We start from the raw sequence: 20,040 nt of genomic DNA on the forward strand, positions 1-20,040 counted from the left end.
ACAGAAGTTCATTCAAATCAGGCCCAAAATACAACACTTGGAGAATTAAAAAGTTGTATAATTTTCATTTTGCACAGGTCCTAATCAAACAGACAAATTCCATGGGGTCATGATTTTGTTACCTCTTGTGTACAAAGCTATTTTAGGTATTACATATTTGATCAATAATTTGCAAACTAAAAAAAGTTTTCCCATAACATCATAACTGCTATGATCCTGCAAGAACATCAGCAGCTCAATATTCCTTTTTTCCTCACTTCACAGAAGGAAATGTAGAGCATAATTCCTGTATGCCTCAATGGGAGACTTGTGAGGTGATAGCAACAACATCTCAGCCAACTTCTATGGTGTTCACTGATGTCTTTGTTTCATGTAAACAAATGAAACTTTTAAACTTCCATAAATATCTTGTTTATACTCAATGTTGTATCATTAAATATTGTATTTTTAGGATTAACTCAAGGTCCTTTCATACACAAAAGTTATCAGTTTTTTTGGATCACATTGCAAAAATCAATTTTATTTGCCAATGTTGATATTTGGCCAAAACCATATTTCAGCTTCAAGTGAAACTCTTTAAATTTCTATGCACATGTTTTAATAGTGACCTGAGCATAGCTTGGGCACCCAAGTTTGTAGACCGAGGTTGTGTTTAAACATATGCTTCCCTTTTTGGGGTCAAAATCAGGCTTTTGATACACATTTAGTTCAAAACACAGTTTCATCCTTTCTCATTTTCATGTAATGATGATACAGAATGCTGATTGTAAACATACATAAATGTAAGTTTATCATCAGCCTTCGTGCAGAAAATGCTGTTTCTGAGAAAGTATAAACAGGCACCAAAATTTAAAAACATTTAAATGACGTCATAATAAATGTGCTTCCAGTTCCAGTGAAACCCCCATGCTGCATGGAAGCACACTCATATACATTCACATTACACTGTACTTTTGTTTTATTTTTGTTCACATGGTACGTGGTGAAGATTTGCTGCTCATTACGTTCGGTGATAGTTGTTTGTTTTTTAAGAACTCACAGCTTTCCTCCTTGGGTGCATTCAAGCGCTCTAAAGAGAACCAAGGCGAACTGAACTAAAGCATACTGTACTGAACTGTGCCAGATTTTGAGCATTCGAGTGCTCTGTTGAGAAAGTGTACCTTATGAGTTATTTTTAGAGGGAGTCACACATTTTGCAGCATGAGAGTCATTCACTTGGTATACTTGGAGTACTTACAGATGTCCCGAACAAAGAGAATGAGCTCTTTGCATTTAGGACGTATGTGAATGTTACGCGCATTCTCACATACAAACTTTTGGTATGCTTTTGGTACCCTCTTGGAGCACATAGGGAAGTGGTCCACTTTTGGCTCGGTACAGGACGGTATGGTACACTTTAGAAGTGTTCAAACGCTCTTCTGGCGCAGGTATGGTGCGGTACAGTTTGCTTTAGGAGAACGCTTGAATGCACCCCTTAACTGGGCTGAGCCTGACATCTAGCATGGACTGAATGACATTATCAGAAATACAGCTGGGTTTGAAAAGCTTGCCGAGCAACTTGCTGCTGCAGGCTTCCTGAGAAGAGCTGGGCAGGCTTGTCAAGATAAAATCAATAGCGTAAAGGTAAATTTTATATCAGCAGGCCCATTTACACTTGCTTGGAAAAATCGTGATTTTTCTAAAATCGCGACATTTGGGTGCAAGTTGCAAAGCAACTACACCCAAACGCCCTTGAAACATCGCCAGAAAAATCGCCAGCCGGAGTGTGATTTTTTGAAACATCACGAAGTTTGAGGCGAAGTTAGCGAGTGTAAACCCAAGCTGCAGAAATATCGCGATTTTTCATCACTTGACTTTCGGTATCGGATTGCACCGGGAGTTTACGTGCGCTCCTGATCCCTATTTGGAACGTGTAGAGAGTACGTCGGTCACTGGCCAGAGTACTAAGTACACGGCACAGTGTACAGGTCTATTAAACGGCCGATCCTCGATCGGCTCGTTGTCTCTCACCTCACTCTCCCTGAAGAAACTAGTATGTGAAAACTACTACTAGTAGCAAACCTGAAGTTCTCCAACCATGTATCATCACACCATGACGACTTAACAAAATAATGTTCTCCCAGAAATGCGTTGATTGTGGGAGTGCCCATACTGCTCTCGATATACGTTGTTTGAGGAATACAGGAGTACGTAACAAGTGTGAGTTCTTGCTGTCGCCTGATAAAATACCAGTCCTAACTTCCAAGTCCTACTTTTCATGCACTTTCGTCATATCGGCGAAGTTTCATGATCCTCCTGAATGCTGCTGTCATCAACTTTTCCATACTTAGATGAAGTTTTACACACCTACTACGTATGTGATCTAATATAGCAAACTATATAGTTTTACCATAAGTAAACAATCTCAAACACAAATTTATGTGTGCATTGGTGCATTGTACTGATAAAAAGCCCTGGCTCAACGTTCCAACCAGCTAACTGTGATCAAAATATACTGCACTGCAGTGACAAGCGCGTGCTTTGGCCACCACTCAGCTACCGTGTTGAAAAGAGGTAAATTACGCATGCGCACTACCAACCAAAAAAATCGCGATGTTTCGTGAAGCTCAAACTTCGCATGCTTTTGCGCAAGTGTAAACGGTGGAACCAAAATATCGCGATTTTTAAATCGCGATGTTAGTAAGTGTAAATGCGGCTAGTTTCTAACCGATTTTTGTGCTATAGCCTATCGTTTTATGTTGAATGTGCAAGATTGCCAGTGCCAGTCAATGTTAGCAGTCTACCCACCAGCAGTAGTAGGCGGTTCTCATTGGTGGGCAGGGTGGGGTAGGGCTGTCCAAGGCCGAGGCCCAGTCAAGGCAGCGATGGTGACTCCAAGTGTGAGTCCCAGCCTCACCTGGTAGGCTGATCTAGTAGTAGGTTATTTTTGTTGTTGTTGTTGTTTTTTAGGGGAATGTTAGCCACCAAAAAGCTTGACCAGTTTGACCTGCCTTCCCCAGGGTTAACATATACATGCACAGTGGAGCTGAGCAGATTCAGCTGAAGAGAGTGGAGTTCGAAGCGATCGGCTCAGAAAAGGAAGCACAAAAGGTACTCCTCCTGGAAGCACGTTACGATCAGCGTTTGCGATCGGCATTTCAAACATGCATTCTGCCCTCGCAGAGGAAGCATAAACACACCCCTAGTGTGAGGAGTTGCATCATGGGATTAGAAAACTAAGGGGTTTTTTAATTCAGGGTGGATTTTTTGTGTGTGAGTGTGTTTTTTTACATGCCATTCAAACCAAGGAGCTTTAAACTTGAATTAAATTAATGGTTTTGCAATATACTGTACAAATTCATATCTTTCAGTTGTTAGTAAAGCCATCCTGAACATAGTGTGGAATCACACTTTATTTGCAAAATGTGCCTCATTGTTTTGATGGCAGCTACCCATCAGCTATAATCTTACTCAGCATTGCATCTCATTTGATTATACCATCAGCTGTTTTAGGCTGATCCATGCCAAGCAAACCATTTACATTTCTTACTCAAGAACACAAAAGTATGGTGGCCCTGTAGGGCATCGTAAATCATGAATATCGGCGCCGATATCATTCATGATGAGTCATAACTTTCGTTGTGAATATTGGCAAATGTATTCACGACGAAATTTGCAACTATTCGCAAATATTACCGCCGATATTTGCGAAAAAATTTGCAATATCGCACACTTCAACGGGAATACTGACGCCGATATTCGCGACTTACTCTGCAATATTGCATATTTATTACTTGCTGTGAATATCGGCGCCGATATTTGCGACAAAATGTGCAACATCACAGTTATTCACAAATATCAGCACCGATATTCACGATTTACGATGTCCCTCCAGGACCACCATACAAAAGACCACCTCGTGTAAGTGAACGATGCAGACAGGGGTTGGTGATGTGACAGTAGGCCTATAGTATTTGCTTGTTGGCCTATAATTGGCCACCTATCATGGTCAGTGGAAGAAAGACTATTAGATCCAATATGCAATCTAATTTTTTTCAAGCAATGGTTTTACAAATTAGCAAATTTCTTGCCAGGAATAAAAGGTTCCATGACCTATGAAGAAGTTCCATAAGGGGAAATGTGATCTAAGTGATCTGTCTTCCACTGTTTCCATAGTCAGACTGTGACTGCCATTTGAAAGCTATTAGGTACTTGCCGACCAAATGCAAACTAAAATCTTTCACAGAAGTCAACGTCATTATCTGATTGCTGTTCCACTTACCTTTATACTTAGCCATTCTGGAATCAAAACCTTTTGCCTTCATTTGTACTGAAATAGGCAAAATCAAAGAACGAAGTACATGTACAAAAATTCTGAATCAATCATAATGATCATTACCCATATCAGACATCTGTGCTGTGGTTGTACAAAATTGTAATAATCTATATTTCTGCTCAAGATGCCTGAAATGGGTAATGATGATAAAATATGGGCAGGCTACTTTCAGGGGATACATGTATTGCCCTCACAAGAATTGTAGGAGCCCTTTCACTTGGGCAATACAATTCTAGTTAGGCAATAAAGACTGTATCCCCCCCTCAATTCCAGTCCATTATATTAATGCTGTAGGCATTCCTTTACAACAAAACCACTCGACAAACAGTATGTATTTTCAAACAAAAAGTAATACATAAAAGTTCAAAGGAGAAAAATTAGGGCAGCAACCTTGTGGAGGTGTAAATGATGCTATTGAACTAAGATAGTGTATAATGGCTACCATGCGATGAAGAAGATCTAGTCTATACTTCCTTTGTATAACAAACCCACTCCTTGGTGAGGTATAATATGTCTCCTACAACAGTCGATTACAAATCACATTAATTTGAGTGCATATACTAGGACAGATCTTGTCAGTTCTAGTTATTAAAGGTAAAACTTTGCTGGATTCCAAAGACTAGCTCCACCCTAGGAAAAGAATTGTGGTAAGACTCAGCAGGTGTGCCAATGGCTTGTCATGTCCCAACTACCCATGCCCAAGCCAGACATGTTTAGACTTAAAAATTAATGAATAAAAAAGAAATGATTGTTCCATCAAAGTGCCCACAATTCACATGAATGTATACTGATACTATCATCTCTGCCACACACATCCACTGTTATATGTGCCAGTCAATATTTGAGGTTAGTTTGGCACAAAGCTCTTCTTTACACAATGCAAATAACTAACATCTAAATGATCCATCATTCATCATGACAAAGGGTTGTGACAACGATATGAACTGTAATCCTTTAAACATCTTTCATTGTTCACTACTGAAAAATGCTATCATGACTTTGTGCAAGGTATTTTATGGTTGTTGCTCTGTAATCAAGTACTTGTTTTTTCATAGAAAAGACATCAGAAAAGACCAGATGTTGTGCATAACCAGCTTGAAATGAAAAGTGGTTTCCCCGATAATCAACTTGTATGAACTACTGTGATTAGAATACTGTGGTACAAGAACTTCAGCTAATGCAGAGGCTAAAACCTGACACTCAAGAAGAGTGATATGTGATTAAAAGAAAGGAAGTTTTAAAAATCCTCTCAGAAATGAAAGACTTATGACCCAGGATCTAGGTTACAATCCAGCAAAGCAATGTATTTTTCTGCATAGGTAATGCAAGTTTGATATATCCTCCCATATCTGTATGTATGAAGGGGGATAGTATAGTATTGGTTGAGGTGAGGATTCAGCTTTTAACGTTTTGCAAGACATTTAGAAACCACTTCATGAAATGTTAAAGAGCTTCCAATTCTAAGAGGAATTCAAAGTTTATTTTATGAAAATCGGTTTTTGACTGGCTGAGATATCCAAAAACAAAGTAAAACAAATCGATCTTAATTATTAAAAGGAAGGTCCCATCTTTTATTAGGATCACTGTGTTTTGGATATCTCAGCCATTTCAAAACCAATTTTCATCAAATAAACTTTGAATTCTGCTTAGAATTATATGCTCTTTCATTTTTCTTAAGAGATTTCTCATTATCTCAAAAAATCATCATCAAAAAAACATTGGAAACTTGAAGACCCATCTCAACCGAAACTGTACTATCCCTTTAAACTCATAAGCTAATAATATCTGTGCTGCCTGTATTACCCACGTTACATGGACGGAGGCTGACAGATTCCACTGTCAGTGGATAAACCAAAAAGAGTGTGTCACACCCCTACCCTCTTGTACAAAGGATATGTCTCTCTACCCACCGATTTTCTACCACTGATATCATATCCTGTGCTCCTCTCTATCTCCCTGAAACAAAAAGGGTATCAATCAGAATGTTTCTCTCTCCCATCTCCCTGGTATCAAACAGAATGTTTCTCTCTCCCATCTCCCTCAGTCCTTACTACCAAACAGAATGTTTCTCCCTCCCATCTCCCTAGCACCAAACATAATGTTTCACTTCTGCATCTCCCTAATACCAAACAGAATGTTTCTCTCTCCCATCTCCCCAGTACCAAACAGAATGTTTCTCTCTCCCATCTCCCTGGTATTAAACAGAATGTCTCTCCCATCTCCCTGGTATTAAACAGAATGTCTCTCCCATCTCCCTAATAACAAAGAGAATGTTCTCTCTTCCATCTCCCTAGTACCAAACAAAATGTTTCTCTCTCCCATCTTCATGATATTAAACAGAATGTTTCTCTCTCCTATCTCCCTGGTATTAAACAAAATGTTTCTCTCTCCCATCTCCCTAGTACCAAACAGAATGTTTCCCTTCTGCATCTCCCTATAGTACCAAACAGAATGTTTCTCTCTCCCATCTCCCTAGCACAAAACAGAATGTTTCCCTTCTGCATCTCCCAGCACCAAACAGAATGTTTCTCTCTTCCATCTCCCTAGTACTAAACAGAATGTTTCTCTCTCCCATCTCCCCAGCACCAAACAGAATGTTTCTCTCTCCCATCTCCCCGGCACCAAACATAATGTTTCTCTCTCCCATCTCCCTAGTACCAAACAGAATGTTTCCCTTCTGCATCTCCCCGGCACCAAACATAATGTTTCTCTCTTCCATCTCCCTAGTACCATGGACCTACAACGTTGTAGGTCCATGCTAGTACTAAACAGAATGTTTCTCTCTCCCATCTCCCTAGCACCAAACAGAATGTTTCCCTTCTGCATCTCCCAGCACCAAACATAATGTTTCTCTCTTCCATCTCCCTAGTACTAAACAGAATGTTTCTCTCTCCCACACCAAACATAATGTTTCTCTCTCCCATCTCCCTAGCACCAAACATAATGTTTCTCTCTTCCATCTCCCTTGTACTAAACAGAATGTTTCTCTCTCCCATCTCCCTGGTATTAAACAGAATGTCTCTCCCATCTCCCTCATACCAAAGAGAATGTTTTCTCTCACATCTCCCTGGTACAAAACAGAATGTTTCTCTCTCCCATCTCCCTGGTACCTCAAGAATGCTCCATTCTCCAATCTCCTTGGTTGCAAAATGGAATTTGCACTCCCATTTTCCAACTTTTTTTTGCACATCCAAATCAAGTGTCTGAGTCTGTGAGTAGCTTATGATTGCAAGCATCAATAACCGCAAAGAGCTGTAGATGAGTCTCACAACAGCCACCATGGAGCTTGTGCTGTATTTCTATAAACTTGGCTGAAAACACTGATAGACATGGACAGGATATTTAGGGATCAGACACCTTGGATCAATATACTCTTTCCCATTTTTATCCTGATATACTTAGAAAAAAATAAGTCATAAAAAGCATCTGATCAACAAAACATAGCCTGGGGGAAACAAGTTTTTGAACTTTGGACAAGGCACTTTCGACAGAATTGTCACATCCTGCCACTGACCAAACAAAAATATGTCTCAAATTCTTTGCATTCCATTGCTGCTAAACACTAGTAAAGTGATGCCTTGTTTTGTTCAGTTCTGTTTTTTCAGACTTTTTCACTTCATTATATGTAGCCAAATTTGACTATGAAAGCATGAATATATGACAGCATGATTATTTCAAGGTCATCTATACTTGTGATGCCAAGAAAGGAAAGAATAGACACTGTCATTTATAAGTGCCAACAAAAATCCATACACTCCTCAAGCTTCAGTCACAACACTAAATATCAATCAGTAACAGAAACATCCAAATAAAACTTTAGTCATGTAATTTGGACAGACAATTCAGATACCTGGAGCATCAATGTTTTATATAAGAATGTCATAATTTCCAGGGAATCAAAAGTGCATGGATGGCTGCCATCTAAATACTTGCACTGATGAACTATGTGTGAGCTTATGTGTGTACTTATCTCCCCCTGCCCCCATCCCTAAATATTATTAGCCTGCTCTCACTTTCTCCGCTCTCCGCAAAAACAAACAAACAAAAAGCAGGGCAAAACCTACATGCCTAGATAGAATAGATATACAGTTCCAGAGGAAACTCCTTGTCTTCATTAACATCACTAAACTTGGACACTGGTTTGCTCTATCACATGACCAATGACAACTGGGGCAGGTGGAACATATGCCTGCCTAAAGTTTATCAATTACAATGATCACCTTCCAGATATTATAGTGTTCTTGTTGTAGATGCAAAACTTTATATTAAACTTTGTTTTTCTAATTGCAGCAAACCACTGTTTGATTTGATTTGAATTTATTTTCCATTAAAAAGTCACATTACATATAATCATTCCATATACACTTATTTGTGACCCGCTGCAACAAAAGGACCCGAAAGTCGGGGGAGGACAATTTTCTGAAAATGACATGACATTATTCCCTTACTCTTCCACTTTATTGTCATATATAACATGACTCATAAAAGTACTCGGTTGCAGAGATATCGATGATTTTATTAGCGCATGTCGAGTGCTTTAGGAGATCAGGGTTTCGAGAAAACCGCCTTCAAAGTTTTTGTTCCGACGCTATCAGGATCAAGAGCAAGCAAGACAGTTTTCACCGTTTGACAATAGAAGGTACGCTCCTAGCAACCTCCGCAATGTTCATTCAAGCTTAGCACCAGCAGTCTACGCATGACTAATCAGTAACCAGGATACCACGCACTGACCAATGAGATCACTCCCCCGTTGCTAGGGGCAGAGTCTAGCTGCGGCGCTAAAAATCCAAATCTTCGAACACGTTTCTGTTCCGTTGAAAGTTGGAAAATCATGGCCCAGAAAAATGCTATTTTCTTGCCTTTCCTTTGATCATTTAGCTTTGAAATTTCTGCAGATGATAGAAGATACATTAGGCTACAAAATTATGTCCAAAAAAAAATCTGAATGTTTTGACAGATTTTGATGATCTGACTTCAAAATCGATTTTCTCGGCTCACCCGTCAGCGACTTTAGGATCCTTTTGTTGTAGCAGGTCACATTTACACAACTCAGGCTGTCTCTCTTGGATAGAGAACATATAAGAGGAGAAATTCTCCTTTCATTGTTCTAGTGTGAAAGATCAGGCAGAATGCCATAAGATAAAGCCAAACAGAGCAACATTTGTAACCATAACATGATCCAAACTCACCAATAATATTTATGTTACAGCAGATTCAAAGTGACAAGACTTTGAATTTATTTCTACACTATCTCTAGAATATCTCTAAATATCTGCTCTAGGATATCCAGACTTCTGGTTATGGTCTTTGGAAAGGAAGTGAGGATTCATAACTGTAAGTATTAATTTGAATGTTGTCTGAGAGTATGCCAATAGGCATTTTCTCATTGTTTTTGATGGGAAGTGTGCAGTGATATAGTTGATCATTAAACTGACATGTAAACACTCCCACGGATTGACCCTTTAACCTTCCATGTCACAAAGAAAGAAAAATCTCCTGCATAGTTCTTATTCTGTAGATATATTTTGAGTTCATATCATAACATGTCATGTATGATATCTGAAATATGCCAGGATTCCACTTGATGGAGAGGAATAACTAGACATTCATCATCTCAAAAATGTAACTGTTTTGGTTCCTTAGACTTTGAGAGCGGATTATTGACAACCAAAGAGTGAAAGAATTGATCCTACCTCTTCTGTTGTTTCTATACTAAAGTTTGATTTAAACAAGCAAGTTTAGTGGGGAAACAGCTAAGAAATATGTCAAAAGAACTTGTTTTGGCTGGTAGAATGCACATTGGAAGAAATATCTACAAATGAATACACACTTATAGGGGCCTACATAGTATATATCACTGTCATGCAAGACTGTAGCAGAATACATTAGGGGGTAATGAATAGTCATGAGCTTCACAACACAAGAACATAATGTCCTTTGTGACAGGGTTACCAGTGTTCTGGTATAGCCCTACCCTAGGACTACCAAGTATGTTGTTACAGCTGTATCATTTCCAGTTGGCGTGCATTTATTCAAGCGAACTCTGTTTTTTCAAAGTGAATAATATACCTGTCATCAATTCTCATTAATGACATGAAAAAGAAAAATTTAACAGTGATTTCTATGAAATTATATTTACATAGGTAATCTGACTGTAAAACACAATGAGGCATGTGAGAGGAGCTCCGGGTCAAAGACACTTTTGTTTAACACTGTCACTGGACTGGTATTATAGCCATGTTTCCTAAATGGAACACTTGCTTTTCTGTAAAGAAACATATTATAGAAACTGATGTTTTGTAATATGCCCCATTGTGAGAGACTGAAACAAAAGTAATACATCATTTCATAAGACAGTAAACATATTTCATAACAAGATGCAGCCTTTTCTAGATACAATCTAAGCACATCACAATGCTGAGATTGTGACATCAGCCTGAGCAAGACTCTTAGTTGCTTTCATTGGAGGAGGTCTAGTTTAGCACGGAAACATCCTGAAGAAGGTGACAGTGGTAATCAACTCTTCTATATTTGACATGTAAGCTAAGGGTTTCCTTTTGAAAATAGTTAGAACACCCATAGGAGGTTACAAACAAAATTTGATTGGCTGGTATTGTTATAACAGCTGCTGTAATGCATAGCCTATTGCACAAACATTCACCACATGTTTCTATTAAAGGAATAGAGTTGAAATGTACAAAACATGCATTCAAAACCTTCAAGTCAGTGGATGCTGATTTGACCCCTCCTACAAACAAAAATATACAAACCAATAAGAAGAAAATAAAAACAAGTAGGAGTTTTCAAGGCTTTTTAAATATATATATATATCTATATATATATATATATATATATATATATATATATATATATATATATATATATATGAAAATGTATTAGTGCAAATTTCTTCTTAATATTTCAACTGTCCTGGGCATCTTATAAAAGAGTATTAGGTAATGTCAGGCTATATCGTTTTGTGGAGTTTTTTAGGGAGATGAAATACTCCATTACATTTTCCTCATAAACAAAATGTTCTTGAGTTCAGATTTTGGGGGTGCTGTCTAAACAACCGATAGAAAGAGGATTAACAATATCTTAAACCAAACAACATTACCTCCTTGCTTTAACCTTTTTAAAGCATTATCAATTCTCATTCTACTGAAACTTTACAGAGTTCACTCAATGTTATTCTGTCCATACACAGTATGTATGCTTACAGACAGGGAAGAATTTTGTGACATACAAAAATTGTTCACCTTTGGATGATATGAAATGAATTCAACCTGAGCACCATCCCAATCTCTAGAACGGAACCAACAATGCACAAATCTGGTACACATGAGCTCAAGCATAGAGTTGATACCATGAGGTGCCAAACGGGAAATTTTTAGACCACAAATCATATTAGTGTGACTGACAGTAGTGGGTGACAAGGCAGGCCTGCTAAAACAATAAATCATTGTCACAAAATACTAGGAGTGGGTGGGAGGCAGTGGCACATGACTTGTTTTATGATTCAAAACAATCTGCGGGTAGTGCAATCTAGTGTCAATATTTGTAAAGCCATGAATACAGGTGGCTGTAATCATTGATCATTAGGTCTCCATGGTCACATGTGATCCTATATCATTTCATAACTGTGCATGACATGGCATGAGAATGTGTAAATACCAAATGTACAGGTGGCAAGAGAGTGGCTAGGCTGCCAAGAGTATGATTTTGCAACATTTTTACTTTTGCGAATTTTGCAAGTCAGGTTCTATACATGAATTTACAAAGATGCAAAAATATTCAATCTGATCTCCATCATCTCCAATTCATCGAAATGTCAAATGATTTTGGTTTTACAGTATTGTCAAACTTTTAAATAAGCGACACAATGTCAATCGTGCAATTTTTTTTTTTAAGATGTCAACAGAAATATCATCAAACCAAGGAGGTTCGAGAGATGGAGTTACAACTGACTATAATTATTCAATCAGCTGTGAGTTTTCTACGGATGAACAAAAGAATTCCACAGGTGCATTTGTGCCTTTGATGTTCGATGCTTGAAGCCGCCATCGGGTATATGCTGCTCGTTTATATATCAAATGCAATGAAATTTCACCTAATGACAAGAGACCCGCGGGTCTAGCGCTCAAATGAGTATCGCAAGTTCACCTTTCACGCAGTCACTAATCTAAATTATTCACAGCTCTACTAAAATTTGACCAGGCATTCTCAAGTAGAAGATGAAAATGTACAATAAGGGCCCAAATTTTTTAAGATTCCTTAATTTGGGGGGATTGGGGCCCCCTGGGGCCCTCTGGGTGGGGCATGGTGCCCATTTTGATAAATTGAGATCCTGACCCCCTAGGGATGCTACCTGCCAAGTTTGACAAAAATCCATCATGAGGTTTTCAGGAAGAAGATGAAAATATACAATTCAGGCTCCCATTTGGACCTTCCCAACCCCCCCCCCCCCCCCCCCCCCCCCGTCCCCAAGAGGGCACCCCTGGATCTGCTATGAACAAACTTGAAACTACAGTCATTAATGTACTCACTCATAGTATTATCTTAGCTCTATAACTTCTGATTCTAGAGAAGATTTTTAAGGATTCCTTAATTTTGGGGGGTTTGGGCCCCCTGGGGGCCCCCTGGGTGGGGCATGGTGCCCATTTTAACTCTTAAGGGCTTTTTACACTTGTGTTTCTTAACCCCGGACTTTCTCTGACCCAGGACTATCGTTAGTCCCGTACCAATTTTTTCAGCTTTTTACACTCGCCAATTAGTCCCGTACTATCTCTTGTCCGGGGCTAAGGAGAAAACTGACCTTTTTACACTCGTATTTCTTAGCCCCGGACTTTCCAAACCACATGAATATTCATAATTACGCTGTGTACTGTACACGTACACGCACGCACCGGCAGCACTTGATTACCTCGTTTCTGATTGGTCATTGAGGGTCGGACTTCGTCTCCGTCGCTTAGCCCAGGATTATTTTTTCGTTCTGTTTACACTCACTTGCTTGGCACCGCAATTGCGGTGCTAACCCCTGCTATTTTGCAGGGCCAGATAGTACCGTACTATCGGTGGGGCTAGCCCACTTTGGCAAAAACGAGTGTAAACAGAAAGTGGGCTAAGCCATAGTCCCGTACCAATGGTGGGGCTAAGGCCCCCCCCCCCCCCCCTTAGCCCCACCGTTGGTCCGGGGCTAAGCAAAATTTTACAAGTGTAAAAAGCCCTATAATGTGCCAGACCCAAAACCCCTAACGTGCCAGAGGTTTTTACCTAACGCCAGAACGTTTCGAAACTGGACTGACAATGAAATTTGAAACCGCCATATCTCTGAAACTATTGACTGTTTTGAATTGAGTTCTATACAACATATCAAGAAATGTTTGCTCTTTCGTGTCATGCAGTCAGTTTGCCACAATATCTATCTGAATCTGAAATATTGCAGAAATATTTGATACATCAAAAAAATTATTATAAATTTTTGTGTAGTATGGAAAAAAAAGAGTCAGTCTTGTTTTTTCTTCAATGGAACGCTCCCTTGACTCTGTGAGAAAGTTTTAGAGCAACATTTCCTCTTTCAAATGATAACAAAATTGCCTTCTAGAATTGTATGATTCCAAAGATACTAGCATTTTATTTTGTCTTAGCAATTTCTCTTTCTGCCTCAGTAATTCATTCCCAAATCTGAGTCCTTTAGTCCCAGATCCTGTATTTGAAACTAAAGTAATTGTCCCGGGCCCTGGAATAGTGTCTTTTGTCCACCTGAGAAGGAAGAACCTGCTAATCCTCCTTTTGTCTACGCGGACCGCAGGCAGGCGTACTCTATTGAAATCGGCAGGCCTTTGTCCACGCGCAATTCCTATGCTAGCGTGGGGACGATTAGTGACGTTCACCAAAACAAAAGGATGAAAGACTTGACCAACGAACGAAAGCTGACCCTCTTAGAGGGACAAAATCGAAGCAGCTTCCCGCAGGACAGCGTCCAAGCGGAACAACGCGAGTGGAACCGCATAGACAATACACGCAGAGTCAATAGCATACACACGCGTGGTTTACCTATGAGACTTTTGATCCATACACATCTCGCAGAGGGTGCGCTCCCTGCGGATTTTCCCGATGTGAAAAAAATACATCTAGCTGAAAAATTGTGAATTTACTCAAAATTTTCCAATGTAAGCATGATCATATTTTTAGTGGAAACGATGGCTATGCTAATCAGCTACCAGTACATATCATTGGCAGTTGCTTGGTGTAACACATTACGGTACCACAAGAACTTAAATGATCAATGTTTTTCTCGCTGTTCTTAGTCGCCGATCGGCGACCATGGCACGTCAGGACTAAGGTCGCAGTTCGGCGACCATGGCACGTTAAGAGTTAACAAATTGAGTTCCTAACCCCCTAGGGATGCTACCTGCCAAGTTTGGTGAAAATGAGTCATGGGGTTCTCAAGAAGAAGATGAAAATGTACAATTTAGGCCCCATTAGGACCCCTCCCCTGGGTCCCATGGGGGACACCCCTGATTCTGCCATGAACAAACTTGAAACTACAGTCATCATTGTACTAACTCATAGTATTAACTTAGCTCTATCACTTCTGGTTCTAGAGAAGAAGATTTTTATAGATTCCTTAATTTTGGGGGTTTGGGCCCCCCTGGGGGCCCCCTGGGGGCCCCCTGGGTGGGGCATGGTGCCCATTTTAACAAATTGAGTTCCTAACCCCCTAGGGATGCTACCTGCCAAGTTTGATGAAAATCAGTCTTGCGGTTTTCAAGAAGAAGATGAAAATGTAAAAAGTTTACATACGACGCACGACGCACGACACACGACGGACGACGGACGAAGGGCGATCGCAATAGCTCACTTGAGCCTTTGGCTCAGGTGAGCTAATAAAGCATATAAAACAAAAGTCAATTCTGTTTGAAAATATGTGCAAAAGTGTAAATCTGAGCTGTATTTTGTGAAAGTGTTTGAAATTTTACCCTCATGGAAAGCCGTTTTTATCACTTTTCTCCTTATTTCCACCAAATGAAACTAATATGGTATCATCTTCAAGTATAGTTCTTTATAGATTAATATGTCATATTAGCATACAGACACATACAGTCGAGTAATTTTGATATCTATTTCAGCAGTATTTGAGCAATTTCTATTCGCGCATCCCCCTGCCTTTACCATTGCCTACCACCCATCATTTGTAAGTAGGGATAGCGAAAAGTAATTACCATCACAAAGACATATCTTCCTTGGAAAGTGGCTGGTGATTATGCAATGAGACACAAGTCAATTGTCTTCGCATCTGAGCAGCAGATCCAGTTTGACACATACTTCAAATATTTTTGAGTGGCGGCTTCAAGCATGGGATCAAACCAAATAAGACTGTTGTGTTTCCATTTCTCGAACCTCCTTGATCAAACCAACCAAACTGATGCACAAAAGACTTTTGGCAGATTTACCAGAAGGGGAAACTGTGATTCAACACCAGATTTTGCTAGCTTTCATCCTATCAGTATCCAAGCTAGGTGGAGTGTGAGTTAAAATGATGTTCTTACCTCCTTCATAAGGGACCCAGTTGTAAAGTCTGCCCTCATAGGGAACGTTGTTATAGGAAGCACACTGCTCCAGCCTAAAGTCTACAGCCCCTTCTGGACAATCCTGAATCTGGCAGGAGCGGTAGTTACGATGAGGACCAACACAAACTCCATCCCTGTAAAATCAATCACATATCAGCACAGACATATTCATCTAAAAACAGTAAAAACATACATGTGTTAGCATAATTTCTAGACAATAAAACATAAACACACATAGATATATGTACTTGTGGACTACCTGAACATCATAAAGTTAAGTTCAGAACTATGTAAAGCTTTTTGACTGCTCATGCACAATAAATGACTTTTAAGGATGCTCATTCATGAAAATTATTATATTTGATGCTTAAATCTTCAGATAGATAATGTCCAACAATCAGAGCATTACAACTCAGTTTATTTATCATCTCAAATTAAAATCTAATTAAATTATATTATTTCTTTTTTTAGACATATACACAATTATAATCTGCAAAAACAGACAGCAGTGATGGCAGGAAATAATATGTCATTACAACAGAATGAGATCATTAGTTTTGCCACTTTTTCATCCTGGCAAATCATCAGAAAAGGGAATCATGTTGTAATCACATATATTGATCTTTTGAAATTAATTACACAAATATACCAGCTTGTATCTCTCTAAGATGATTATTAGCTGTCTGAATAAAAAAGGGAACTCAATGAATGGTATGATCTTATCATTAATCCATCAGTTATTTAAACGAAAAAGTGATTCGATGTCACCCATATTATTTATTGTCATAAAACAGTCTCATTCATATGAAATGTTTTTGAACATAACATTAAGGAATATGGGCTCACATGGCACTAATAATCAGTGTAAATGTGTGTGAAAAGCTACTGACAGACAAGGGCTGTGAATGCACTGGTTTTGACACATCAATCGTTGCCCTGTCATAAACGCTCACATACTTGGAGGTTGATGGAGGTAAACACAAGGATTAGGGACCGAGACAGTTACTGTATTTACACAGTTTAGTTGATATTTCCCAACATGTATTTCAAGGGAGCGCTCACTAGCAGTGCATGACTATGAAGGATCCCAGTCAACATTGTAGGCATTCTTTACCTAACATGCCATGGGCAACCTAGCAGCAGCTGGCTCTCTCAATGCAGAAAACAAGTCTTCTTCAATTCTGTCAAGTGCTGGTTGAAAGAAATTACTCATCTCATTCATCACCAATGTCCTGTCATTTGTTTGGTCACTAGTTACACCAGTGTTTTTGTGGGGTTATGTATCTGAGCCACATTTCAAAAAGCATCTTTCAGCAACTGCAACCTATACTCATAGCAGTTGGATAATCGATCTGCTTTCAGCATTTCACCAGCTGTTAAGATGGCTTGAAATGTTGGATAAGTTCTTTGAGATATGGGCACTTGGAGCATTATAGTAAAGTCTATACTCAGAGCCCGAAAAGGACAAGACTGCAATCTACTTTCATTCAAATCTCTTATAGGCCTATCTATTGTACCAAATTAGAGATTTGAATTATAGAAGTTGAAATCAAAATTAAATGTCAACAATTACCATGCCACATAATCAGCAAATGAAATAAATGCTTAGACACTCATGAAAACTCAACTAGAAACTCTAACCCTCTGTTCAGATACAAGCGACTTTATGCCAAAACTCGATAAAGAAACGTTATATAGCCAACAGACCGTTCAGACTCTAATCTTTCGTTATATGTCATTTTGTTAGTCAGCATTCAGACGTGTAAGTTCATCGTATAGCTATACCATTTTGGTATAGCTATACCGTTCTAGTATTGAACACACTGTGTACCAAGTGACAGAATGATGAAACCAAAACCTCAAAAACCCAGACAGCCACAAAACATTACAAAAAAAAAGAAACCTCTGACACTCTCAGGGTGTTCAGAAGCAAAAGAATTTTTATTAGAACAGTATGGCCATACCAAAACGGTATAGCTATACAATGAATTTATAAGTCTGAACGCTGACTAACGAAATGATGTATAACAAAACGATGGTCAGAGCATCGTTTCGAACTAGAACTGGCTAACTAATGAGCATTCCATCATGACCATTATACATTTGAACGTATGGCGATCATAGAACGGTATAACTCGGCGGGGCTTATATGTGAGCTCGCACGAAAGGCGACCCTTTTCCTCTCACTAGCGGTGACATCATAAAAATAACATGCGCTGTGGGAAACCACGCATCTTTGCGACGTAATTTATCCAGAACTGTCAAGACACGCGTCTGAACTGTCTATCGGCTATACAATGATTCTTTATACAGTACATCGTTTCTTTATCGAGTTTTGGTATAAACTGGCTTGCGTTTGAACAGGGGGTTAATTACAACTTTCACTGGCAATGAGTCCATGCGGAATATTATAGATTCTAGACTCATCACCAATTTTTCTTATAGCCTATGGAAATACTACATAACTTGCCAGTAAAATCAGTAAGAAATTCCTTGCATTGCTGAGAAAGGGATGTTTGAATACCAAATCAAAATGAAAGTTTTCTATACAGCATCTGGTACCTCTGAGATGAAAGAATAGATTTCAGTGTATGGCATGCTGAACTAATCACTGCTGCTACTTAACATTGGCAAAACATATCATTGACAAGATTAATTCCTATTTTGATGTTATCAGTACTTCTCATTTTGATATTATATCAGTACTTCTAACAAACCGTGGCTGTAAAATTCAGAAATTAATCATCAACTTATTTTTTCAAGAAAAAAGCAAAACAGTGAACTGTGTACGACAAGGCCATTTTGAACTCTAGAGGAACCAGGCTTATAGGCCTCTTTGTTGCATTCACAACCAGCTTATTTATTTTTTAAGCCGACCATAATTAGACACAAATGAAGAAAAGAGAAATGTAGAGAGAAGGAATGCTCTAATTGGCTGTTTGCCGGAAATACCTAACAAGCCCAAGGTTCACAATCCAACTATTAGCACACCCATCTGACACACCCCTGACCAAGAATTGCCCCAAAGTTGGACTTCACAGCCCCAGGTGACTTGGCTTAAACTAAGGGTCAGTCTCAATGAGACTCGGTACCATGAGCAGTGGAAAGTAGTCAGACCCAGAACACCACCTGCAATGAGCAAAAATAATCACCCCCCCCCCCCTTTGCTACATTATCCCACTACCACTTTTACATGGCTGACATGTAAAAGTTACTTTGCTACTGGAAAAAAAAAAAGTAAATTAACAATATATTATCTAGCTTTTTAACCTGTTGAAGACGAGTCCCGAGAATACTCGGGCAGATGTCTGTGTGGAGATAGCAAAATCAGTCTGTCCTCACCAGAATGAAGTTTGAAAGTACAATCTGCATGCAGCTACACAGTAATGGAACAAATCTTATACTTTACTAACTTCAAAATCTCTCTGGTGCTACCAATGACACATAATAAACAATCAGTAAATTCCACTCCCATTTCTTTTACATGTATGACTTCAAGATTTTGAATAGCTGAGATTTTAAAGTTAAATTAGACTAGAGATTGTAATTTGTCATCACTGACAAATTAAGGTGATCCGATTTTTTTTTAATCAATGATTCGAGGTCTGATCGCAATAGGCATGACCATACAGGTTTCATCTGTGTTTAGAGACATTGGCCGTGTGATGTTTGGATTCTCATTTAGAAAAGGGAGTCATATCTGTCATCCTTGGTACCAAATTCTGTATACACTAGATAACGAAGATACAGCAACAAATACATAATTTAGGCATGACCATACAGCTTTCATCTGTGTTTAGGGACATTTGCCGTGTGATATTTGGAATCTCATTTAGAAAAGCGAGTCAGACCTGCCATCTTTGGTACCAAATTCCGTATACACTGTAACGAAGATACAGAATTAAGTATATTTGACCATTGACCCCACTTTGCACAGCCAGGATGGCATCTAAGCAAAAAGTGGTTATTTCGTAAAATGATTCTTGTAACATGGTCTTTGCGTGTGCAAAATATGGAAGAGATAGGACATGTATTCACTAAGATACAGAATGAAACATTTATGACCTTTGACCCTAATTTACATACCCAAGATAGTGTCTGATCAAGAAGTTGTTATTTTATGAAATAATGTACGTGACATGAACTAAACAT

General features: G+C 38.9%; 1 protein-coding gene across 1 annotated transcript in view; it reads right to left on the reverse strand.

Moving 5' to 3' along the window:
- The window catches only part of LOC140232650 (papilin-like), a 170,188-nt gene that overhangs the window by 99,649 nt on the left and 50,499 nt on the right, over positions 1-20,040 (reverse strand). The window contains exon 4 of the mRNA XM_072312755.1: positions 15,868-16,022. Coding sequence (XP_072168856.1) covers positions 15,868-16,022 — 155 coding nt within the window. The remainder of the gene's footprint in view (positions 1-15,867; positions 16,023-20,040) is intronic.

The sequence above is a fragment of the Diadema setosum genome, chromosome 1 (assembly GCF_964275005.1).
Source record: "Diadema setosum chromosome 1, eeDiaSeto1, whole genome shotgun sequence".
In the NCBI taxonomy this organism is placed as follows: domain Eukaryota; kingdom Metazoa; phylum Echinodermata; class Echinoidea; order Diadematoida; family Diadematidae; genus Diadema; species Diadema setosum.